Source organism: Colobus angolensis, unplaced genomic scaffold, assembly GCF_000951035.1.
Source record: "Colobus angolensis palliatus isolate OR3802 unplaced genomic scaffold, Cang.pa_1.0 Scaffold380, whole genome shotgun sequence".
NCBI lineage: Eukaryota > Metazoa > Chordata > Mammalia > Primates > Cercopithecidae > Colobus > Colobus angolensis.
In genome coordinates, this window is record NW_012117155.1 from 3,010,243 (window position 1) to 3,035,693 (window position 25,451).

At 48.5% G+C, this 25,451-nt stretch overlaps 1 protein-coding gene across 1 annotated transcript in view; it reads left to right on the forward strand.

The window, feature by feature from the left end:
- Positions 1 to 25,451, forward strand: part of GALNT18 (polypeptide N-acetylgalactosaminyltransferase 18) — a 355,023-nt gene that overhangs the window by 191,651 nt on the left and 137,921 nt on the right. Inside the window, exon 3 of the mRNA XM_011954282.1 lies at positions 1,150 to 1,316. Coding sequence (XP_011809672.1) covers positions 1,150 to 1,316 — 167 coding nt within the window. The remainder of the gene's footprint in view (positions 1 to 1,149; positions 1,317 to 25,451) is intronic.

The window sequence follows — 25,451 nt, forward strand, 5'->3', positions numbered from 1 at the left end:
TGGAGCAATGGAACATGGTCACCAGCCCTAAACCCCTGGAGCCTTCAGTGGGAACCCTCCTCTCCAAACCCAGGGCCTGGGACAGGGCTGTGATTGCTGCCCCATTCTTTCATTCATCTACATGGAAAATGGGAGCTTAGTGCCTTCTGGAACAGCATTTAGTGTCAGGCAGGGAAGGGCACCAGCAGTGGTCTCCTGCCCATAGAGACTATGCTTGCAGAGGAGGGAACCACCCTCAGGAGCCATGGCACTTTCCATTGTCTGGCCTCTCATGGGGTCTGATTTCAGAACTGTGTTCCTCTTCATATGGGGAATACCTCAAGTCCTCAAGAGACCACCAAATGACTTCAGGGTTTCAGCAGAGCTAGGGGGAAATGGGCCAGTTAGGGGCATTCTCTTTCATGGCCATTTCTCCTTCAAGGAGAGATCCTGGTGCAGGTGTCAGAGGACCAGAGTTGGGATTCTGTCATGGTAGCTGACTGAGAATGCAGCCACAGGTGGGAATTCAACCTCTTTGAGCCTCAGTCTCCCCGTCTGTGAAATGAGACTGGACCTGGTCCTTCTACCTTTTCCCCATGTTGAGACTGTTTCTAGCTCCAACCCTGTTCTGGAAACTGGATTTCTGTGATGAGTGAGAAGCAGGAGAAGTCGCAGGCCTTCTGGAGTGAAGGGAAGTAGATTTTGGCAGTAGAAGCCTCTGGGAGGAGGCATCTTTGTCTCCTGAGGCTGGGTGCCTGAGGTCTGGCCTCACCTAGGTGTTGGCTGCCATTTTGGAAATACTACGAATTTACTTTGGTTGCCTTTCCCATTCTACTGGATTTAATAACATTAAGTCATTCTTCTAGTAAACAATCAGGGACTACCTGCCAGCTGCCATGTGCTGTCCTAAGTGCTCATGGCATTACTGTTCAGCTGGCATAGTCACTGACAAGTTCAACTCAGGTGTGGGGTGAACTTGTTTCAGTGCTTGTGGGCCTTACTGCTGGACATTTAGGACTCATCTTAAGTGCATCAAAGAAGGGGCCCTTGGAAGAATCTGGACTCCTGAGCCCTCCAGCAAAGTTGGAGCCAGGACATGGGGTGGGTCAGCTCCTGAGGTGACTCTAGCTGAGTCACTCGCAAATCTAAGTGCTTGGCTATTCTTTGCAGGTGCCGTAACCTCTCATTTCCTGACAGCCTGCCAGAGGTGAGCATCGTGTTCATCTTCGTCAATGAAGCACTTTCGGTGCTGCTGCGCTCCATCCACTCAGCCATCGAACGCACGCCCCCGCATCTGCTCAAGGAGATCATCCTGGTGGATGACAACAGCAGTAATGGTGAGTGTTGGAGCTTCCCAGGGCCCAAGCCCTGCTTCCTGGCTGACATCGAAGCCGATGGTTCAGCATCGGGGTTCACATTTGCTCAAGGCTGTCTGTGGCTGCTCTTTCTCTGGAGTATAGATGAAAAATTCATGGTGGCCACTGCTTCGGAAGGTTCACTGCATCCGAGCACGGCCTCTGCATCCCAGAGGGGTCTGGTCCTTAGGCTTTTTCTCACTGGCTGCCTACTCTCCCCTCCCATATTCCAGTGCAATATGATAAGATAGAAGGCCCTGACCTCCTACCCTACCATGTACACAGTCAACATGTCCAGTGACTCTTTTCCATGATGCATCATTTCACCTAGTAGGGTTGCTCAGCCTCTGCCTGGAAGATTGTTCACTGGTGTTATGTTAGCAGTGGTGGTGGTGATGATGGTGCTGGTGGTGATGGAGGTTGTGGTGGTGGTGATGATGGGGATGGGAGTGGACATGTAACTCAGTGACAGCAGCAGACCTGTCAAATGTCTAGCCTCTTTGCTGGATACCCTGTTCCCTGTTTCATCTGTCCCTAGCCAGGCCCTGGGTGGCCTGCAAACATCTCATTGAGGCCACCGCATCACTAACTCTCTTTCTCCAGCACTACCAGCCACCTCTTCTCCCTGGTACACATTTCTTGGTCTCTAGTTCTTTGCATCCCCATGTGCCATCATATACCATTCCAGACTTAAAGACCACATTTGGAGACAGCTGAAAAACCAGTGTTCTTGACAGGGCCATTTATATGAACGTACTTCTGATAACGCATGATTTCTCAAAATAGACTTCTGGGTCGCTGTGTCGCAGAAACACTGAGCTTGTGTTATCTTTTGAGTTTTCTCTGGTGTCAGGTAGTAAATTTCCTAGTGAATCAGTTGCTGTAATGAGAAGTTCAGATGGGCAATTTGTGATTTGTTATCAATTAAAGCTGAAACACATTGGATAATTGAAACGTATTTAATCTGAGAAAGCGAATCTTCATTTTCATTTTATCATCATATGGTAAGAAGTGTGGGAGCAGTGCTGTGAGGGGATTTTAGAAATTTCTGAAGGGCACTGCTGGAGAATCATTTGATTCTCATTGTTCTGTGGACGTGAAGAAAGGAAAAGGCATCAAGGATGCAAATAGGCAACATAGTCTTAAAGGTAATTGTCTATCACGAGGGAGACAGGAAGGGCCCAGCTCCCGTCTCTGATGGCTGCCTACCATCATCTAGCCTGGGACCCAAAAAACTAATGCCTAAGAAAACTCCCATCCCCTAGTGACTAACGCCAGACAGCCTGACTAGCCTGCCCCACACACTCTATCCCTGGACTTCACCTCGGCCTGCTGATCCTCCTCACGTCTTACATTGTAAGGAGGCACAGCATGGAAGAACCAGCATTTGAGGATGAAAACATCCCCCAAGCAAGAGGCACAACTTCTCACATAACAAGAGAGAAGAGAATGGAGCACTAGGAGGAAGAAATCTCAGAGCCTTTCGTTTCTTCCCTATGGTGAGAACCTTATCATGTCCTTAAGGATACCATTTGGACTATAAGCCATATGGAAAAAGCTGATACTGAGTTTGAGAAATTTAGATAAGGAAAGTGAATCAGCTATAGAGGATTTCCTATTTGAACTTAAAGAGTTTGAACTTTATTTTGTAAATGGCAATAACTATCTAAAGCTTTTGGTCAGAGGAATGATGGGGTCAGAGCTGGGCAATGGAGGAGTTTTGGCGTGCTTTATGATATTGGCTGGGGCATCTTGAAGAAGGGAAATGGATGAGAAGGCTATTGCAGCGGTAGAGAGAAGTCAAGAGGCTTGGAGTCAGGGACAAGTTATGGGCCTGAGAGGTATTATGAAGGAAAAATCTGTTGGACCATTTGACTGAGAAGCCATGGGCAGGCAGGCCAACGGTCAATGACAGCTCAGAGTTTCAAGCCAGGGTGATTTAGAGGATGGCGGTGCATTGCCCCAGAAGAGGCAGGCAGCAGGAACAATGCCCTGGTGCAGTAGTCCGTCATCAGGGATGCAGACGAGCAGCACCTAAGAACTTTCAAAACCAAAGATCTAGAGCATTGTGGTGATGGTTCAGTAAACTATCTTGATTGAGGTATTGGTTACACAAAGCTGTACTTGTCATCACAACTGCATCGAGCTATATATGCACACCCAAACTAGTGCCTGCCTGTATAAGGAGAAAGCTGAACAAGCTCTGTGGATTGTAGCCGTGTCAGTGGCCTGGTTTTGATATTGTGCTGTGGTTATGTACAACGTTACCATTGGGGAATACTGGGTGAGGGGCACATGAAAACTTCTTGTGCACTTTTGTGAATCTATAATTACTTCAAAATATTAAGTTAAAACAAACAAAAAGCTCTCCTAGGAGATTCTAATTCAGTGAGTTCGAAGAGGGTTCTAGACATCGCTGTTTTAAAAAGCATTCTTTTTTTTAATTTTGATTTTTTTTGAGATGGGGTCTTGCTCTGTTGCCCACTCTGGAATGCAGTGGCACGATCACAGCTCACTGCAGCCTTGACCTCCTAGGCTCAAGCAATCCTCCCACCTTTGCCTCCCGAGTAGCTAGGACTAGAGTTGCATCCACCATGCCTGGCTAATGTTTTATAATTTTTGTAGAGATGAAGTCTCACTATGTTGGGCAGGCAGGTCTCAAACTCCTGGACTCAAGCAATCCTTCTGCCTTGCCCTCCCAAATTGTTGGGATTACAGGCGTGAGCCACTGAGACTGGCCTTAGAAAGCATTCCTAATGATTCACAGGTCTGTTAGAGAAGCTTTAGTTTCAGGAATAACATGTGGCTTCACTTTTGAACATATTCAGTGTCCAGTGCATAGTGTTAAGAGTCAGAGCTCTGGATTAAAGCCTGAAGTCATAGATTCTGCAACCCTCTCCACATGGATGATAACTGACCATGGAAAAGTCCCTCAGCCTCTCAGAGTCTGTTTCTCTCTCTCTGGAAAATGCAGATGATAAATCCTCCTTTGCTTGCCTCGCCTGCCTGCAGTGGTCACATTATGTGTGACTGTGAATTGATCCCTGTCACTATTACCCTCCCTAAGTTCTAACCCATTTCCAGGAGGCAGGCACATAAGCCAGCAAACTGCATGGCAGGAGCCCCAGAGGGGAAATGTGGGAACACGGATTTGGAGTCTCATGCGTGGAGTACTTAAAGCCATTGACTGGAAGGAGAGGAGGTCAAAAGGGAAGTGGAAAGAACAGAAAGTTAGAAGCTTGAGAGAATGCTGAGGGTAAGATATGTAGGCGTTGGGAGGAAGAGCATTCGCAGGTGAGAGAGGAGGAACGCTTGGGAGAATCTGGAAGACAGCACAGTCTCTGTGGACAGAGGGAATTTCAGGAATAAGAGAACCGTGTATTCACATGACCCCATAGACAGGTGGAAGGATGAGGAACCTGAGCAGAAGCCACTGAGTGTGGAAGGGACAGACCTGGGAAACCCCAGCGAGAAGCTTTAGTGGAATGTTGGAGATGGGGGCTGTTGAAGCCAGATGAAGACAAAGAGCAGGCAGTGAGGGAAGATTTTTCCTCGAGGATTCTTGACTGTAGAGGAGAATCACAAGTTCAGGCAGGAACTGGAGCAATGTTTTCCAAAAATAAAAATTAAAAATTACCATCTTCTATGGCAAGAAATAAAGTTACATCATGACCCAGGATGACACACCCACTCACACCCATACACACACGATGGGAACATGACTTTTAAGAAACAATGCTTACCCTTATAATGTGCCAAGCACTTTGCTATTTTCTATTATATTATGTTCTGTTCTGTTCAATTCAATTCTATTGTATTTTTTTTGTGTTCTAGTTCTCTTTTCTTAAAGGTAGGTTGTTCTCGAGACCCTGGGTGCGTATTAGAATCACTTGGAGGGCTTTTAAGGCATTCAGGGCCCAGGTTTTACCTCTAGTGATTTAATGGATCTGGGGAGGTGGGCACCTGAGGCCAGGGTTTGGAGCAGGGCCTCTGAGGGGGAAGATGGGATATAGGGCACAGAAGCAAGGATTGCCTCTGAAAATAAAGGAGTCATCTTTCTCCTGCTCTGTGAGGGAACAGGGAGGCAGCAGGAGGTAACATGGCTGTGGTGATGGGTGCCCAGAGTCAAGCATAGCAGCAGGCTCAGTGCCTGATGGCCGACAGGGCCAGAGTGGAGGCCGGACATGATGGGAAGGGGCCTGGGCCTGGCTAGAGTTCCCCTGTGGAATGGGACAGGGAGGTAACCAGGAATGGGGCTCCTTGACCCCGGGCTGAGCTGAACTCACAAAAGGGGAAGAAGAGGCACTAGAGTGAGCTCCTGGAGGAAGTGGCCGCTCTCTGGCCTTAGGACATGGCTAAAGACCCCTCGGACCTCAACCTGACTTGGAGGAAAGCAGCTGTGGCCAGACCCTGTGCAGGCTCCATGTGGGGGGCTGCTTCTCTTGGGCATCTCACTCCGCACAAGACTTTCATGTTTTTCAAATCAGGTCAACTCAGCTCGACTCAACTAATGTTTCTGTAGTACCAGCCTGGGCCAAGGGAAGGAAGGGGGTGATGGATCAGACCTAGTCTCTGCCATGAGGAGTTCGGCAGATAAGTCTAAAGTGGGGATGAAATGTTCTAAGACTTGGTTTCCAGGCTCAGTTCTGCTGCTTTCTGGCCATGGGTCTCTGGGCTTAGGTTTTCTTATGTGCCGCGATGGGGACATCAGGCCCTGCCTTGCCTGTCTGCCTCACAGAGGCACTGAGGATACGGTGAGGGAATCGGAATGAAAGTTCCGTGTAAGCTTCTGGGTGCCAAGGGTGACTTAAAATGACGGTGATAATAATAACAACAGTAATAATAATCATGATAACAGCTGACAAGTAGCCACTGTTGAAAGACAGCTGTTTTGATGGGAAGAGGGCAGAATTTGGCATTCAGCCAGCTTTTCCGTTCCAGCTCTTTCTGACTTCGTGCTAGCTGTGTGTTCTTAATCTCTGCGAACCCTATTTTCCTTATCTGTAAAATTGAGATGTATAATTCCTACCTCAGGGGTTGTTGGGAGGCTTGAATGAGATAACACGATGGAAGGGATGTTGGTGTTTAAAACTAAATTACGCAGCCGTGCAGAGCCATCCGAATGTCTTCCTTACTAAACCTTCCTTCCCAGGTTTCTATTACTAGTTCCATGCATGCTGGCATCTCGTGTCTCCCCAAGCTCTCTTCGGCCACATCTTTGCTTTGGGTCAGGCCTGTGCTTCCTCAAACACAGGAACAGGGCAGTCAATCACTGCTTTCTTCTTCCAAGCCTCTCTAGACCTTCAGCTCTTACTCAGAAGCTAGGGACTGAAGGCTCTGTAAGTGGCCGTTATGTAGGAGCCTGAATCCCTGTTCTCTGTCTCCTTAGCAACTTCCTCAACAAGCTCCACTTTTTCAGGGGCTGGCTCCGATCTATCATGCTGTCACTCTGCTGCAGCAGTCTTAAACTTTAGTGTTTGAGCTTGGTTAAAAATATGGACATTTGGCAGTGTGTGGTGGCTCATGCCAGTAATCCCAGCACTTTGGTAGGCCAAGGAAGGAGAATCACTTGAGCCCAGGCATTCAAGAACAGCTGGACAACATAGCAAGACCCCATTTGTATATTATTAAATTTTTATTTTTTGAATAATGTGGAGGTTCATACCAGGTATGCCCTGGCCTCAGGACATTTGCACTTGCTGCTTTCTCCATCTGGAATGTTCTTTCTACTCCCTCCCCTCCACCCTGCTCCATATCTGCACAACTTGCTCCTTTTCCTCTTTAGGCCTTTACTCAAATGCCTGCTTCTCACTAGGGCTGTCAGTGTTTCACCCCATTTAAAGGGCAGCCCTCCTCCATGTCACTCCTCACCCCACCCCTTGTTTCTTTTCCTCTGTACCTCCAAATGCCATCTGACATACTGTGCTCACTCATTTACTCTCCCCTAATTATTTGCACATTTCCCTCCCCCAGTGTGTAAGTTCCAAGAAGACAGGGGCATTTATTTTGCTCCGTGAAGCATCTCCAGCCCCTAGAATAGTGCCTGGTATTTGTAGTTTTTCAATAAATATGGATTTAATGAAATAATTTTGAATCTGTAGATCTGGGGCAAGGCCTGAAACCTGCATTTTAGCATAGCTGCAGGGCACTCTGATTCTTTGTGAGTCACTGTTCTAATTGTTGTCCTCCATCTGTGCTGCAGCTGAGGAGCCTGGGACAGCTGCCTCCGCCTCAGCTCCCCCAGAGCTAGCCTCTGGCTGTGGGCACCACTGGGTGGAGTGTTTCTTCCTGGGCCAGGGTCCTTGGAGCTTCCCTGTTGTATCCCAGGGATATGGCATGAATGTAGGGTGGAGTGCAGAGGAGAAGGTAAGTTTCTCTTGCTGGTCTGAACTCACTTCCCATCTTCAGAGTCAGATGATCAACCCTGAGCCTCCCTGCATTACCCACCCTCTGCAAGCATTCCTGACAGTAGTGACCAGGCTCTGCCTGCTCTGCAGCTCAAAGGCCATGTTTCCCCTCCCCTCCTCATCCTCCTTGTCAAATCAAGAAAATGGTGGGAGCACAGCTCTGAGCCTGCTGGTTTCAACTACCACACTTTTCAGCAAATCCCAGTGGACCAACGTCTTTAGCTGGGACTGTGTGATTCAGCCTCTACAGACTTCCAGAGGGAGGGAAGCACCAGGATTTTCAGTCAATAGAGGCGTCTCTGCCTTTGACTCTTGGCATTCATTGCTTCATTCTTTCAGTCCTTCAACAGGTTTTTGGTGGCTTTGCGCCGAGTGCCTGGCTAAGCACTCCGGGAGCTTGTTCATGTGGCACAGGTATCCCCATGTCTGGCACAGAGCGAGCGCCCAGTGAGCGCAAACCTGCTCAGGCTCCCTCATCAGCTGTCCCAGCTGTTCCCTTGCCCCATCTCACAATTCAGCCACTTCCATTTCTGGAAAAAAAAAAAAAAGTTTTCTTTGCTGTAGTCAATTTCTGTTTCCTTTTTGAACTCATGTCCTCTTTTGATAAACATAAAAACCACATACCCTTCTTTCATGCCACTTGAAATTTCAAAATTAATTTGAATTTGTGATTAAAAGCACATCAAAGCAATGGTAATATCAAATATTCTTTTAAGAATCCCATGCCCTGGAGATGTCTGTCTGCTCTGGGTTGGCAATGCCTCGCCCAACCTGAATCCAGCCCGACACTTATCTCCTGCTGCCGCTTTCAAGCAAGGCAATGGCTGGTTCCCAGCACTTCATGTGCTTGAAGGCTGGATCGAATCTTCTCTCTCTCCCAGGCCAGGGATCTCCTTTGTTCATTGACCCAGTCTTCACGATGGTCACGTTTGCTAGAAACCTCCCATATCCGTTGCCAGGAGAAGGCATACAACTCAGCGGGCCTCAAGAGATGGGCAGAAGGAAACTGTCCCTCCTGACAACAGCATCAGATGGGCAGAACCCAAGGTCAGCCAATTAATCCTAGCTGGCTCTTGGGAGGAAACTGTGGACCTACATTGGGCAGAAACCTGCCAGTGTGCCACTTCTTTGCATGGCAGAGCTGAGCTAGGTCCCCAGGTCTTCTGACTCCCACAGAAGACCACTTCTTCCAGCACAGGCAGTCTCATCGCTTTGTCCAGTGTGCGGTTCTTCTTGCTTGTCTGCATTGTATGTGGACATGGTGGCCACAGCCAGCCCATCCTGGTTTGCTCCCTTTGCTGGGAATGAATGTCCTCCACTACCCCACCCACTTTGCTTAGCTCCAGACTTCCAAAGTCAGCTTTGCTACTACTGTTTCCAGAAATTCCTCCATGGCTCTGCCCCCAGCACCACCCCAGCTGGATGAGGGGGTTGGCCTCAGTGCTCCCATGCACCCTGGCTCCTCCTTATCCTGCTGTATTTTACCTGGTTTTTGACTCACTAAATTACAGTGAGTAGTTTAGGTCAGACTAGCCAAGGTGACCAGTGTGACAGGAACATGATCCTGGTCATCTCAAGACCCCAACAACAACTAGCCCAGTGTGCCACTCATCATAGTCACTCTATCAATTTTGTTGACAAAAGAATAGTCATGATCTCCCAGGGAAGTAGACGTGGTCACCATCTCCATTTCATAGATGAGGCAGCTAAGTCGCAGAGAGTCTAAAAAGGAAAAAAGGGACCAGGCCCAAGGCCACATAGCCAGGAAGTGCTAGGACAGGAATTCACATCCAGGCCCGCTGGCCCTGGACCTCATGTCTTTTCTACTCTCCTGCCCCTGGAAGCCTGGGAGGCATCAACATGGGCACCTCCACTCTGGTTCTCTCCTGACAGCCAGCTCACCTCATTGCTTCTTAGGGATGGCAGACCAGAGCCAGGATGATCGCCACATGCACTAAAATGGCAGGTCCAATGTAGGTGAGCCTCCTTGGCCCTCTCTTGGGTACAGTGATGGCTGGGGTCCTGCATCTACTTTGTTGGGGGCGGCAGGCAGGCTTGGCCAGGAAGGGTTCCCGAGGCTGGTTTTCAGGCTTCCAGCTAGGCACCACCCAGCTAGCTGCCTCTGGCCAGGGCTGGAGTTTGACCCCCACTTCTCCAGGCCTGATCCTGAGACTCAAGTGACCCCCAGTGCTCCTAGATAGAAAGAGTCCTGACTAGGCACCCCCAGCTCATTGAGCACTTCGTATGTGCCAGAGTTATTTTAAGTACTTCACATAAATTAGTGCCATATGATGGTGGTATGGACCATTACCAATGTCACCTGGAGGTAACAATGTAACAAGGAGGCAGACACAGAGAAGTTAAGGAAATTGTCCAGAGTTACAGAGGTGTGATTTGATTGTCTGGTTTTGAAGCCTACACCCTTTACCATTAAATAGGCTGCTTGTCTCTGGTGCACCATGGATCTCTGATTCCAAACAGCTTATTTGAATTTTGTCCTCATCCCTTTTCTCCATTCCCTCTGGAGAGAGAGCTGTTGGGCAGCAGGACCAGTGAAGTAGGAGACAAAAAGGGAACTTCAGAGAAGGGTGTGTCTCTGTCCTAGCCTTGAGCTTTGCCTGGAGCTTTGCCTGGGGTTTCAGTAAGAAGGAGAGATGGGTTGCATAGAGGCTTCCTGGCTTCTGTTGGGTGAGAGGTAATTGAACAGTTGACAGCCGTGCTTTAGGTCACCTTGTGAGAGGGAGGCAGCTTCCTATTCCCTGTGAAATAGGGAGAAGTTGGCATGCCTGTGTGAGTGTGCATGTATGTGCATGTGTATGTCTTCACATCTTTTTACATGTATATGCAAGTACTCTGTTCATGTGTGCACACATACATGTTTCTTGCGTACGTGCGTATTGCATTACATGCATGTAACACATGGTTGTGTGTGTGCCTTGCATGCGTTTCCATGTGTTCATATTCATGCATACAAGTGTGTGTGTGCATGTGTGCACACATGTATGTGTTAATGCATCCATGTGAGCACTGTGTTCGTTTGTATATTGTGTGTCTGTGTGTGAGCGTGTTTGTGGGTGGATGTGGACCTGTGTGTGTGCACTTATGCAGTAGTGTGCGTGCATAAGCAGCATATGCAGCCACATAGGCATGTGGGCTTGTGTGTGCTTGTGTGAGCAGTGGTGTTTCAGTCCCCACTAACAATGGGTTGAGCCTCTTTAACCACCCACTGCTACCTGGAGCCACCTTCAAAATCCTGATGAATGACAAATAATTGCACAACTGTGAATCATTGTTATTTTTAATTGTGGTAAGAAAGTCAATGTAGTGATGAAATAGAATCAGAGCTCCCCAGATTGCCTGCCACCAGCTGCTGGGTCCTTCCCCACCCCCTGCAGAACCCCCATTATCCCTTGGCCCAGAGCCTGCCTAATCCTTGTTTAATGTTTCAAAGATTCTGTCCTACACAAGAGATAGTCATTCCAGGCTGTAAAACTACCAACAGCTTTGCATGCAGCTGGAATAATTGCAAAAGTTAAAAAAAAAAAAAACAAAAAACAGAGGAAAAGGATGGTCCAACAGTATTGTGCTTTATGGAGCTTCAAGAATCCCATATAGCTAATCGAATTACAACCAAGACTCAGGCAGCTTAAAGGTGTTTACACAGCAAGGCACATGGGCTGTCAGCCCATTCAGCCAAAGGCTCCTTGCCACTGCCCACCTCTATGGCTTTGACCAGTGCAATTAGGCTGGCTCACCCACAAGACTGGCAGCAAATACCCAGCAACCTTGGGGTGCACACCGCCCAGTACCACCTGAGTCCTGGGTTCTCTTATCATTGCCCCTTACTGCCTGGGGTTGCCTCTACTTGCCACATCCTATACCAAGCCTGAGAGTTCTTCTTGGGCATGGCGACAGCTATGTCTCCTCTGGTGATGTCCAGTAGCACTTTCCCAAGCTCTTACTTATATGACTCTTGAGTTTCTGGCTACTCTGGGTATTGAACGCCCATCTCTCCCTGTTGATTGAAGCCCTGACCCCAGGCCTGGGCCCTGCTTTGGCCAGTTTCTATGGAAGTAAAGTTTCTATGTATATAGACATATATATAGATACAGATATAGATATAGATATCTGACAGATTCAACTGATTTGACTGTGTCCATTTCTGAACCTACCTCTCAGCTGCCACACATGATTCTATGCCAGGGTACCCAGGCCAGGGGCACATAGGGGCTAAAATAAAGTCTGTGCTGTCTATTTGCTAAATCATGCATCCCGGTATGAGTCTGTCTCCAAAGTGCCTTTTCTAACTGAGTAGTCCGGAGGAGGCACCTTTTGGCCAAGTACATCAAGGTGCTGTGTGCTAGTAGCGTGGCCAGTCCCTACCTCTGCAGAGACTCTGCAGAGCAGTGTCGTTTCTTCCCAGTGGATGACCTTGATTTAACAGCAGTACAGCAGCCTGGGATGACTTCCCTGTACCTGCTGGCCAGCAACCCCAGCTGTCCTCAGCCTCTGAGTTGGTCCTGCATTTGGCCTGCCTCTGTTTCCTGTCAATTTGCTGTTCTCTGGTGAAATGGAATCTTGCTCTGATGCCTGCCTCATCCCCTTAGCTGGGCTCCAGCTTCCCAGCTAAGCTTGGTCAATCCTCTTCCTTGAGGGACTAGACTCCGTTCCCTGTACCACCAAACTGGGGCCCTGCTCCCACGGTTCGATCCGCCTGGCTTCCTACATCATGGAGTCTGGGACTTCCCACTGCTAAGTTCCTCCTGAAATGAGCATCCTTAGTGATGCCTGGGTGTATAGGCTCTTGAGACACATGCCTCTTTGTGGACCAGCCCCAGGACTCAGTTCATTTCTGCAGCTCTAGTCCTGTATGCTGCCAGCCTCTTCTCTGCTCTCACCAGCCACTCTGCCGAGGTCCCAGCACGCTGCACTACTGAAGCTGCCTGAGCCTGGCAGTGGTGTGGGTAGCTCATCACTCCTCTTGGCCCCTTTACCTGATACAGGAAACTTTCTTAGAGAATAAGGAACTCGCCAGCATGCTACCCTGCTGACCAAAGACAGCATCTGGGAGAGCAAAGGGCCTTCCTTCATTTTGCTCATGAGCTCCCTGTAGCAATCTACAGCAAGAGTGCTTTGTACTATTTTGCTTTACGGACTAGCCAAGGTGACCAGTTTTTGATAAAGCTGGCAGGAATCAAATACCAAAAAAAAGGCCTTCTTCCCCTGGTCAGCTGTGTGATCATCTGTCAACGGGGAAATCCACAAAACTGGAGCTGAGTGTTGGGGGTGAATCAGGAGGAGTGTCTCTTGCCCTCTGAGGGGCGCTGTTGCCAGCCACTGGGATCAAGCTGTCCCTAGAAAGGGCCAGGGAGCATTACTCAGGGCCACAGTGCAGCCAGCAGGAAAAGTTTCCTTGTTCATTCTTGGCCCCCAGCCTATCTTTCTCAACAGCTTGAAAAGACAAACTCAAGTGCAGACAACAGGTACAGTTGAACACAGGGTACTCCTTGTATGCCAGGATCCTCCTTCTGCTTTCTTGAATAGTTAAAACAGTTCAAAACTCAAATGCTTCCTACTGATATTAAATCTTTGGAGTATGGAATACCTTCTGGTGAAATTGGTTTCCTGAAAGTCTGCCCCAAACCATGCAGTGACCCAAGTGGCCTCCAATAGCTTCAGAGTCTCAGTGATCAGCAAAATGTGGAGCATGTGGATGAGAGTTAAGTGCTGTAGCCACCCCAGCTGCTGCCCATATCTGTCCTGCATAACTATCTTTCAGAAGATGAGCACCTCCTTGTTGGATGGTGAGGGCGGGAGGTGGTGCTAGAGACAGCACTAGGAGTTGGGGAAGCTGGTGCAAATGACTGGGTCTGAGGGTCCCACAGCAGGTATTGGCTCACCTATGCTGCATAGCAACAGAAATCTGCTCTCTCCCATGGTGACTGGGAAGCCAGTTTGGGTTGGGGATGTTTGTTTGTTCTGATTTTTGTTTTTTCTTCTTTCAAAAATGAGAGCCCTTATCGACTCTCAGGAGACCCAAATTGGGAAACCAACTCAATTTTTTTCAGGAACAGTCTCTCCTCTCTGCTCAGGCCCACGGGGACTTGCACCCCTTCTGCTCTTACAGTCACGCATTCATTTAACAAATCGAGTACGAGGCCCAAGGCTCTGCAAGAGGGAGGCAGCAGGGAACCAGCTGTGGTTCCTGCCATCAGAGAATGAGAGCAGGCAAGTAGACAGGTGCTCCAGCCCTCATTTGGCACAAATGCAGACTGCTCAGGTTCTAGATGATTTTAGGAGCTCATGTCCCGAGAGCTCATGGCATAAATAGAATTTTAGGAAGGAGAGGCAAGGGCAGCCTGTGGCAGGGTGTTCCAGTTAGGCCTGGTCTTGGGGTGGCTGCCATGAGACAAATCCTGAGAATCATATTGACACAAAGATTCTTATTGCACTTGTATGTTTTATATTAAAGTTTGCATGGTTTTGTTTCGTTTCATTTCTTTTCCTTTTCTTTTTTTTTTTTTGAGACAGGATTTGCTTTGTTGCCCAGGCTAGAGGGCAGTGGCATGATCTCAGCTCACTGCAACCTCTGCCTCCTGGGTTCAAGTAATTCTCATGCCTCAGCCTCCTGAGTAGCTGGGATTACAGGCGTGCACTACCATGCCTGGGTAATTTTTGTATTTTTAGTAGAGACGAGGTTTCGTCATGTTGGCCAGGCTGGTCTTGAATTCCTGACCTCAAGTGATCTACCCGCCTTGGCCTCCCAGAGTGCTGGAATTATAGACGTGAATCACTGTGCCTGGCCGGTTTGCATGGTTTCTAATAAAGGATTGAAACAGAAAAAAAAGCACAAAACAAAGAAACGTCAGACTAGTGAGCAGGAAGGCTTTTTACCAGCAACTACTAACAGAAGGCTAGTTTTGCTGGATGGCCCCATGGTTGACTCTGATCCCTTCTGTGCTGCTAGAGTAGAGGCTTGATTTGTAGCCAACCAGAGGGCATGGCCTGCGTGCAGAGATATGTGATTCTCTTTGTGTTTTCCATCCCTGGTCCCTATACTGTGACTTCCAGTGGCCTTCTGCAGTGGCTCAGGTGGTTCTCCACTGAACACCTGACCTACAACTGGGGTAGTGACCTGTTTCACTGTGTAGGTCCCTCCCACCCTAATGGGCTTCCCTTAAGGGGCATTGGGCAATTTGGGGCAGGCAGCCCTAAAAACTAATCCAACATCCTCATTTGACTGGAGAGAAAACTGAGATCCAGAGAAGTTAAGTGAGTTCCTCAACATCACACACCTAGTTCATGGCAATGCCTAGAGACCAACCCTGGTCCAGTGCTTTGCTAGCTAGACTCATTCATTCCACAGACATTCACAGAGTACATTCTCAAGTGTCAGCCATCACACTCAGCACACCAATCTAAAGATGGATGACAGATAATTTCTGTCCCCAGTGAGCTAGCGGCCTAGTGCAGATGATAACACACAAATAAGCAAAGCACACAAAGCAAAGTGCTGAGTGCCATGAGTCACAAGTGAAGGGAAACTGTGCTGGAGAAGCCCAGAGGAGAGATCTCAGCCACTCTGGGAGGACTTCCTGGAAGAGTTGGCATTTGAGCTTGGCCTTGGAGATTGAATGGATTTGGGTAAATGGAGATGATGGTGGAAAAAGACAGAACCTGCCTTCTTAATTGGGGAAGGAATCAACATGATAATTTACTAGGTACCTGCTGTGTTCCAAGCACTGTGCTAGGCATTTTTACATACGGCTTCTTTAATTTTTTTAGTACTTCTCCCCATCTTATAGATGAGGAAACTGAGATTCAGCAGTAACTTAATCCTAAATAGAGACAACTTATTTGATTCCTTCTTCTCTCTTTCCTACAAATCCTCACCCAATGCTGTGTGCCCCATGAGGGCTCAGTGAATGACTCTGAGGACTGAATGGAAACAGACAGAAACATCAGGATAGAAGAGTTTTCAAAATCATAGGGAAGGCAACACTTCTCTTCCTTAAACAATACGTGGCTGAGCACAGAGCCATTTAGTATTTCTATTGTCAAAATACATGTCTTCCTCACGGATATATACACTCCGTCTTCAGGCTGGTATATTAACCTAAGTGAATACAGACAAGAGCTATTTGTTTTAGCTAAGCATCTTTCATGTGTTAGCTCATTTTGCCCTAAGGACATTCATAGGAGATAGATCTTAGTATTATTAATACCATGTTCATTTCACAGATGAGAACGCTGAGGCTCAGAGAAGCTACAGGTTACACAGCTGGGAATGGCAGACCCAGCATTTGAGCCCTAGTTGGATCCAGCTGCACAGCCTGAGTCCCTAACCTTGTTCTATGCTCAGGGGTCCTAAACTCAGTCGTCTAACAAGGCTAGACAGTGTGAATATGGGAGGTGGGCCGATGCAAGGCAATAAGGAGCGGTGGAAACTGTGGTGAACAAAAGAATGAACTCAAGCTCTGCCAAGAGGGGCAGCCAGCACTGTCTCCAGCCTATTGCTGTCCTGCGGGACCGGCAAGTTTTCTCAAGTTGGAAATTCACACTTTTATGCTTGGTGAGCTGAACAAGCCACATGGGCAGGTCAGATATGGCCCTAGTCTGTCTGTCTGCAGCTTCTGCCATATTGACTCCCACTGTGAGAAGCAGAAGCTTCTCTTGAAATGCTTTTTATCTCAGTCATCACTGTTGAAAACCCCTCTTGCACTGTTTCCTCCTTTCTCTCCCTCTGTCTCATAATTGCATGTCCCTCATATCTCAGAAAGCAGCCACTCCAGATAGGCTGAATTAACTACTTCTCTGTGCAGCTTTCCTTCATCATGTGCACAATTTTAGGGCATCATCATTGGCCATATGGTTTCATTCCACTGATTCAGGAAGGCCCCCTTCTGAGCTGAACAGCCCTTTCAGAAAAGCGCATGGTTTTGCAGTGGCAGTGAGGGTTCTGTCCCTGGGTTGTAGACTCAGATGCCATCCTGGGTGAGTCACTTCCCTGAATCTTGAGACATTGGAAGCAACTTGAATCAGGTTTTCTGGTTCAGGTCAGGAGTAGGAGTAGATGTGGCCAGTGCCTGAGAAAGCTGACCAGGCTGCAGAGGAGTCAGATAGAGCAAGGATCACTTAGGACAGCTTGTCAGTCAGGTGGGGCTCATCTCAGCAGGACTCCCCCCAGGAGCAAGCACTGGAGGAAGGGACGGGACGGGGCGGGGCGGGTGGCAGGGCTCAGTCCTATTCATGAGTTGGCTCAGGGTTTGGGCTGCTAATGTTTTGAGGTTCCATGGCTCACCAGGCTGCCCTAGCTTTCCTAATTCCCTTCCCCTGTGTGGCTTCCTCTTCCTGCACTGTCTCTGACCCGCTACCCTGGGGGGTGGTTGTGAAGTGTGTCTGTGGTGGCTATGGTTGGTGTGGTGGCGGCTGCCATCTAGGAGTAAATAACCACAGCACATCAGAGCTGAACAAGACCCAAGAATAGATCTTGGGCCCCATGCTTCTGTCATCCAGGGAAAGGAATGTGAGTTGGAGCTTTACAAAAGCAAATCTTTAAACCTTTCCTCACTTGATGAATTCGATGGGGTGACAGAAATAAATTAGATATTAAGTAGGGGCTCAGAATTTACATGAGCTCCCTGCCAAATGGAAATTAAAAAGAGCATCTCCAGCAGGGTTAATGTTGAAGGTCAGGTGCCTGGCATCATTGGCAGGGTGTCCCGACCCTGGTCTCTGGAGGAAATTGACTGAAGGATCCTGCTGATGAGATCGGGAGGTGCAGAGAGCGTTCTCCACCAGACAGTGGGAAGGAATTAACTTGTCACCAAATGACACTCACTGATATGACAGAAAGTTCCAGCAATGCAGGGACGATTTTAATGCCAGGCTACCCAGTGGCAGCATTGACTCTCCACATTTCCCTAAGAAGCTTGGACATTGAAGAAAGGAATGTGTTTCTGTGCATTGGAGGAAGGCTCTGGCTAAGTTACAGGCCCACTTCCTGTGGACTGTCTGTGAGCTTGTCTGTGTTGTCAAATTTCATTTGGCTTAAAAATAAGAACTAATGCAGAGAATCAAAGAAAACAAAGTTGTTTTCTCAGTGTTCCTGACCAGGGCTGCTTAAGCATGAGGCTGAGATATTGGCTGAAGTGATTTTATTTTCTCTGAAAGGAACATTCAAGGTTGCTGTTTAATCTTTCTGGAGTGAGTTCCCACAGTGTTAGGTGCCCAACTGCTGCCCTCTAGACCTGTGTACTCCATATTCCTATGACATGTGACTCCAACAATGGACAATGTTGCTGATTGCTGAATTCCTGAATTCTACTTGGCAGGAAAAACAAATCCCACCCTCCTGCTTTGCAAATGAGATGGGTGGATGGATGCATGGATGCATGGGTGGGAGGACACATAGGTATGGGTGGGAGATAGATTCTGTATTTTCTGTTCTATGTTGTAGGGTTTTTATGCCCACTTTAGAGATGAAGGGACTGAGAATCAGAGGAGCTGAGTCACCAAAGTTCTCGCTGCAAGATGGTGGCCAAACTAGGATTTGTATCCACATTTCCCAGCTCCAGGTTCAATATGGCTCTCCTCTCCTTTCTCATATTTCCCACTAGACTCCTTCTGTTTTTACTTATGTATTTCTTTAACTGCCTTGGACCCAGAGACAGACTCACATGAACTTGGAGGACCTACTTATATAAGTAAGTATACAACTACTTATACAAGTTTTTTTTCATTCAGCAACTATTTATTGATCACTGCATGGGCAGAATTCTAAGTCATCACCCACCCTTCCCAGCCTTGATTCCTGGGAATTAGTGTATATTCATTTCTCCGAGTTATTCACGCAAATACTAATCTGAGTCCTGCTGTGAGGGGAATTGACTGATGTAATTAAGGTCCCCAATCAGTTGGTGAGGCCTGACCTAATCATATGAACCTTCAGAAAGCAGAGCATTCTCTAGCTGATGGCGGAAGGGGAAGTCACAGAGATGTACTCTGGTGGCCTGAGAGAAAGCAGAGACCCATGCTGTGAACTGCCCATGGGACAGGGTGACAAGGGCAGCCTCTTGTTGCTAAGAGCATTCCCCAGATGACAGCCAGCAGGAAAGCAGGGACCTCAGTCCTACAACTGCAAGGAAGCAAATTGTGCCAACAACCAGTCAATCTCAAAGAGGACCCTGAGCCGCAGTTGAGAACTACAGTGCTGGCCAACACCTTGATTTCAGCCCAGTAAAACCCTGAGCAGAGAATTCAGGCTCATTATATCTAGACTTCTGCCCTATAGAAACTAAGAGATAATAAATTTGTGTTGTTTCAGGCTGCTCAGTTTATAGTATTTTGTTATGCTGCAACAGAAAACTAATCCATCAATAACAGTATGCCAGGTCAGTGAGCTGTATGCTGGGAATATGAGACTGACCTGGTCCCTGCTGTTACAGAGCTCCCAGCCTAGTGTGGGAGACAGACAAGAAACAAATGAAATTATTACAGGCTATAATAAATGCCTTAAAAGACATAAAAAGAATGATATGAAATAAATCTAATGTGGGGCGGGGAGCATGCTTCAGGTTAGATGATTGGAGAAGGCCCCTCTGAGCTGAAAAGGGTGGAAGGAGAGAGCCATGTGAAGAGCATGGAAAAGTGTTCCAGGCAGAGGGAACAGCACATGCTAAAGGCCCTGAGGCAGGAGATGACATGGTCTCAGAGCCACAAAACATCCAATGTGGCTGGAGGATGGTAAGGAAGCGGGAGGATGGCTTGAGATGGTGTTGAAGAATTAGGTAGTAGCCTCATCATGTAGGACCTTTTAGAATATTACTTTCAGTGCTTTTCAACAAACAATATGCAAATGGGCATTTTTGAAGCTCTCTCTGGCTACTGTATAGTGAATAATTTGGGTATGGGTAAGAGTAGCCACAGGAAAATCATCTGGGAGGCTGTCGCGATGCTTCAGGCAAGACATGATAGTGGTTCAGACTGTAATGGCTGTAGGGAGAGAAAAGTGGGTGCATCTGAGATCTATTTGGACTTGCTGATGAATGTAGGGGGTGAAAGAAAGGAAAGAATGGAAGACAGCTCAGGTTTCTAGCTTGAGTGACGGGGCGAAGGACTGTGCAGTTTGCGAGATGGGCCAGACAGAATTAGAGGAAGAACAGGTTTGGCGAGTAAGATCCAGGGTGAAGTGCTGAACGTACTTCACCTGTGAGACGACTGGCCGAGGGAAGATCTTTGGCAGGAATTTGGATAGATGGCACTGCTGAACAGAGCAGATACCCAGGCCCTCGGAAGAGGTCAGGACAGGCTGAGCCTGGCTTCGCTGCATAGCTAGCTCCACAGTCATCCTCTTGAAGAATGGTAGAATACCCTGGTTACAACACAGCAAGGCTTCAAAGAACCAGGGCCTGGACCCCTGGAGTAGTCAACTTCCCAGACTCCCTCTGCTCCATGCTGGGGTCCTGAGTGCAGCCACAGACCCAGAGCAGAGGCTTCTGGGAAGGAGTGGCTCTGAGCTGACACCTCAGCAAGTTACTTCAATTGTTCTGGACTAGTGGTAAGGTGCATTAGGCACCAAATTATATAAACCTGAAATTGCAGTTTAATGTTGTTAAGGGGCCTGAGGGAGCTGGAGAAGAATGAGCGTGAATAAGGAATCGTCCATAGGATGATCAAATCCCTGATTAAAATCACCTCCCTAGATCAAATGGCCTCCAGAGAAAGTAGAGAGTGCCTCTGAATCCTAATGGAGCATCTGCACCTCTGGAGGGATGTTTGGCCAGACTCTTGCTTCCTCTCCAGGGCCACTTAGTGCAGAAGGGCTTCCCACCAGGGTCCTGACATGGGGCTCAGGCATGCAGAGCAGCCAGCTAAACAGGCCCTGAGCCACATGGTGCAGGGCTTGTTCCAGCTTCTCCAGCTTTGCCTTGGAGAGGCTGTTCCCCCAGAAGCAGACTCTGAGACACAGATTCAACTGCATGCAGTTTATTCAGGAAGTTCAAGATATGCCAGTGGGGTAGGGAGATAAGACAAGGAAGGGAAACCACCAATAAGAGCTGCCAGGCACCACTGTGGGAAAAGCTTAATCCTATGGGGATACTCTGGGAAGTGGGTGTAAAATTCATGCCTTAGAATGATCCCCCATGAGAGAGGAGGGAGCTAGGGTATTTATCCGCTAGCTCCCTTCCGTCATTTCTTGAGAGTTGCTTTCTGGGGGTGTTAATTTCTAGTGCTTCAGCCTTCCACGTGCTGGGGCAGAGCAGCCTTCTGTGCATTTGAATGAAGCCCATGGGCAAAAGTTCTGATAATTAAGTGTGGCGAGATGGGGAGTAGGGAGGACGGTTAGCAGGGAGCACTTTGAAGAAAGGAGGCTCCAAGGATATCAGTTGGGCATCAACAGCATCTGCTACAAGGGCCATGTGCATATGTTTTGACACTTAAAAACTGCATTTCTAAAAGCCTTGGGATAGTGACTATGTCCAAATTTACATAGGCCAACTGCAAGGCATGCTGGAACCCCTGCAGGTCATGCAGAGACCAGGGTTAAGCAAGACTGTGGTTTGAGCATCTCCTGCCCACAGTGCTTAGAACCTGGGGCTCCATTTAGTTTTGTGACTGTGTGGAGTAGGACCATCTGATGATGGACAGAGCACCTGTGTGAAGCGGTGGCTTGGGTTATATAAGACTTAGTCAGGCTGGGGTAGGGACTGGGAATCCAAAGCTTCAGCAGTTTTGAAGCACAATCCAAACCAGGTCTGGGGGAGCAAAGGTAAGGTTTCATCTCTGGGAAATACTTTGGCAAATTCTAGTAGGGGTCTAGTAGGGCCCTAGCTAAGAAGGGTTTCAGGTACAGACCTGAGAATGCAAACCAGAAAATTGCAGTGGAGCCACACTTATAAGGCCTGGGGACACTTTGGGGAAGTAGGATGGAAGCATGGCTGGCAACAGTGTTCAAGGGACTCCCTTGGCACCCCACCTACCAGCTGGAGCCAGGTTACTATAGTGGATGCTCTTGGTGTCCCATCCAGATCCCTTTTGCTGGCCAGTTCACTTGTCCCCAGGTGCTATGAGTGTTGGTGGCCAGAAGCTCCAGGCCCTACCTTTTTTGAAATTTCTCTGTTTCCAGGGGTACCTCATCGCAAAATGCCTGGGATATGAGGTCCCACTCCCCAATATGGCCCACAACCAGTGGCTGATTGATATGGGTGTCTAAAAAAATCCAGCCTCGCTTTGGACGGGACAACTCTGAGATGCCCTTTATGCCCCAGGGCTCCCTGTGGGGTCAGAGGGAGGCTAGACTTGAACCATGCAGCTGTTTTCTCAGCCTCTTCCCCTGCCCTGACCTGCTTCCCTCGCTTGCTGGCCAGGATTCCTTGAGGGCCCTCCCTCAGCAAAGCATTTATTTAAGAATCAAGAATCCCCATCTCATGCTTCACCTTGAGAGAGGATCTCTAATATTGTCCCATGCCAAGATATGTGAGCAGTTCCAGGCGAGCCGGTGAGAGATTTGCTGTAGAAGGATGGCCCTCTGCCCCAGTTGGCCTTTCAGTGCCAAAACAAGCACCATTCTGAGCAGACCAAGAAGATGGGTCATCCTATGTAGCAGCATCTCAATCAGGATGCACTGAGTTCCTGTGGAGCCCAGAGCGGTACTAGATTCTGTGGGAGTCTAAAAGAAGCAGGAAAATGTGTCTTTCATGAAATTCAAAGCTTATAATAAGCAGGGGCTTATTTCTGCAAGCCTTGCCCTCTGTTGTGGGGATTTCAGTTCTAGTATATTCAGATCACTCCTTGTGCATAGACAGTGGGAAAAAAATGTTGTCCAGGCTGGAAGGCAGTGGTGACCACAGCTCACTGCAGCTTAGCTCTCCTGGGCTCAAGTGGTTCTCTCACCTCAGCCTCTTGAGTAGCTGGGATTACAGCTGCCACCACACCCGGCTAATTTATTTTTGTTTATTTAGAAACAGGGTCTTGCTATGTTGCCTAGGCTAGTCTCTAACTTCTGGGCTCAAGTGATCCTCCCTCCTCAGCTTCCCAAAGTGCTGGGATTATAGGCACCACCACACCCGGCTAATTTATTTTTATTTATTTAGAAACAGGGTCTTGCTATGTTGCCTAGGCTGGTCTCTAACTTCTGGGATCAAGTGATCCTCCCTCCTCAGCTTCCCAAAGTGCTGGGATTACAGGCATGAGCCACTGCACCCAGCCTCCACTAAGTTCTGTGAACCCACCAAGGGCTGTGGCACCCAGGAGGCATTGACAGAGTTAAGTTAGGACCCCGCTCTCTCTAACACATCCTAGCAGGAAGCTGTCTTGGAGGATGCCAGTGTATAATTCCCTGTGTATACTGGGGAGGGCTTGAGAAATATTGTCTCAGTGACAGCTAACAGCCCGGATTAAGTAAGGGTCACCCAGGCCTTTTCATTTGAAGCATCAAGCACTGCCGCATTTCTGAAGACACAGTAAGACAGGAGGCAGGAGCCTCCAGTTCTGAGCCATAAAATTAGACAACCATCGTTCAACTAAAATTCCAGACCCACGGGAAAATGCCTCTTAGTGTGCATATTATCTGCAGCAAAGCGAAGCAAACTTTCAGGTGTGTCATTGAAAACTGCAGGGGTGAGAAATCTTGAGAAAGTTTTAGCAAGCAAAGGATGGTAAATGGAAATGAATTATACAGTGCCCCGATTGCTCATTTAAGACATATAAAAATACCACCGATGTGCCCTTTATTTCATTTGCTGTCTTTATTGTTTGAGTATAATGAAGATAAAAATGTGTTAGGGCTTTTCCTAGGTTTGCTTCTGAACTCACTTCCCTGCCCCCCAATTTTTCACACAATCTTCAATCCCCCGACCACAGGATCTGATGGCAGGGTACTGGCAAGGAGCAGGTAGCACTCTCCAAGTGAATAATTTGAGCAGAGTTTCATCAAGAGATGAGTGTAGAGGTGTGAGCAGGATGTAGGAAAGCCGCCATGTGGGACAGCACAAGACCCTGGGGGCTAGAAACAGCAGGAATCCCTCCTACTCCAGGCCTGAAGGGATAGAGGACAGAGGGGAACAGAAGCCAGCACAGGGAGTCCCTGACAGGGAGAGGCTGGGAAATTAAACACCCTCTCTCTCAATTTCCCGCTGTCTCTGATCCTCCCCTGTGGGAGGGCCAGGGAGCCCGGTCCAGAGAGACAAAGAAGGGTGGAGAGAGGCAGAGAGTGCCCAGCCCACGCTGTTGTCCTAGCTGACAGTGCTGCAGGGTGTAACCCTGGTAGTGCAGGGAGCTTTGAGTTGACTTCTGGTTGCTCCGATGGGGTTTAAGGTTTAGCTGTAGACTTGTCACTGTGTGGTAATCTTTGTTTACATAGAGCAGATAGAGGTGACCTCAGACAAGACAGACAGAAGTCGGCCCACAGAAAAAGGAGACCAGAGACTCACATAGCAGAGGGGACTCAGGACTTGGTCTAGTCCCCTTATTAGTTCCCTGTTCCAGCTCACATAGTAATTTAGGGACAAAGCTAGAACCAAGGACAACACTAAATAAAATGTGGGGCACAGTAACTGTCTTTAGACAGGGCTGAGATCAGAGATTCCTGCATGGAGCTGCCTCTAGTGACTGGGGAGAGCGTGGAGCTGGGGTGGGGGTGGGCAGAGAGGATACGGGGAGTTATCTGGGAACAGACTATACCATTGGGCTTCACTTTGGGGGAACGGGGTCCCCTAGAGGACCTGACTGAGCACAGGAAGGCTGGCTTGTGGTGGAGATAGAGAGCTGACGAGTCCCAGGACTGTGGCCAGGTGGAGTCCTGAGCTCTCTCCAGGCCTTGCCCTTTAGCCAGACCAGACTGTGCAGAGAGCAGAGGCGGCTTTGATTCTGGGACCTGCTGGGCCTGCCCTCTGGGAGGACAGGGATACAGACTGCCTTTAGGGAGTTCCCGCACTAGGAACCCAAACACTCACTGAGCTTCCATCCCAGGATTTGAGCTGCTGACCCTGAGCAGGGAGATGGGGAGAAGTGCATCCTGGCTGCACCCATGAGCCAGTAGCTAGAAGCAGATGGGCAGAGAGCCACCAGCCACCAGCCACCAGCCTCCCACACCTCAGCAAGGGAGTGGCATCTGTTGGCAGCATTTGGAAGGAAATGCTGGTTTCACCTCTAGCCTGTGGTACCAGGGCTGTTTTTAATTAAAGACATATTCCCTTGAAAAATGCATTGTGGCACCTCAGTGCCTCACCACCAGGTCAAAGTTGGAGGAGTTGGTGACTAGGACACACATGTGTCTGTGGGCCACTGCTGTTTTGCCCTTTGGAGCCTGATCATCTGGGTTCATGTGTCAGCCTTGAGAACAGCCTAGAAATCTAGTTTTTAACTGACCCAAATCAGGTGGTTCCTTTGCAGAGCACTGCTCCGGTCCTGGCACTGTGCCACTTTCTTGGTCATATAAACCCATCCTGTGTCTTCAAGAAGCTTACAGTCAGGGGTGAGGGTAGAGGCTCCAGACACCATGGAAACTGACTTGGGCCCATTAGACGCTGTTAGCATGTCAGATCAGTGCTGGGTCATAGCAAAAATAGACCTTCTCTCCTGCCTAGGATGCAGGTGTGGGTGCCTTGTCAGCTCCCAACAGAGACTGAGGGGGCAGCCTCTTTTCCTTTATGTAAGAGACATTTGTTTAACTGGGAGAGTAGGAATCCCAACAGGTGACCCCAAAGAG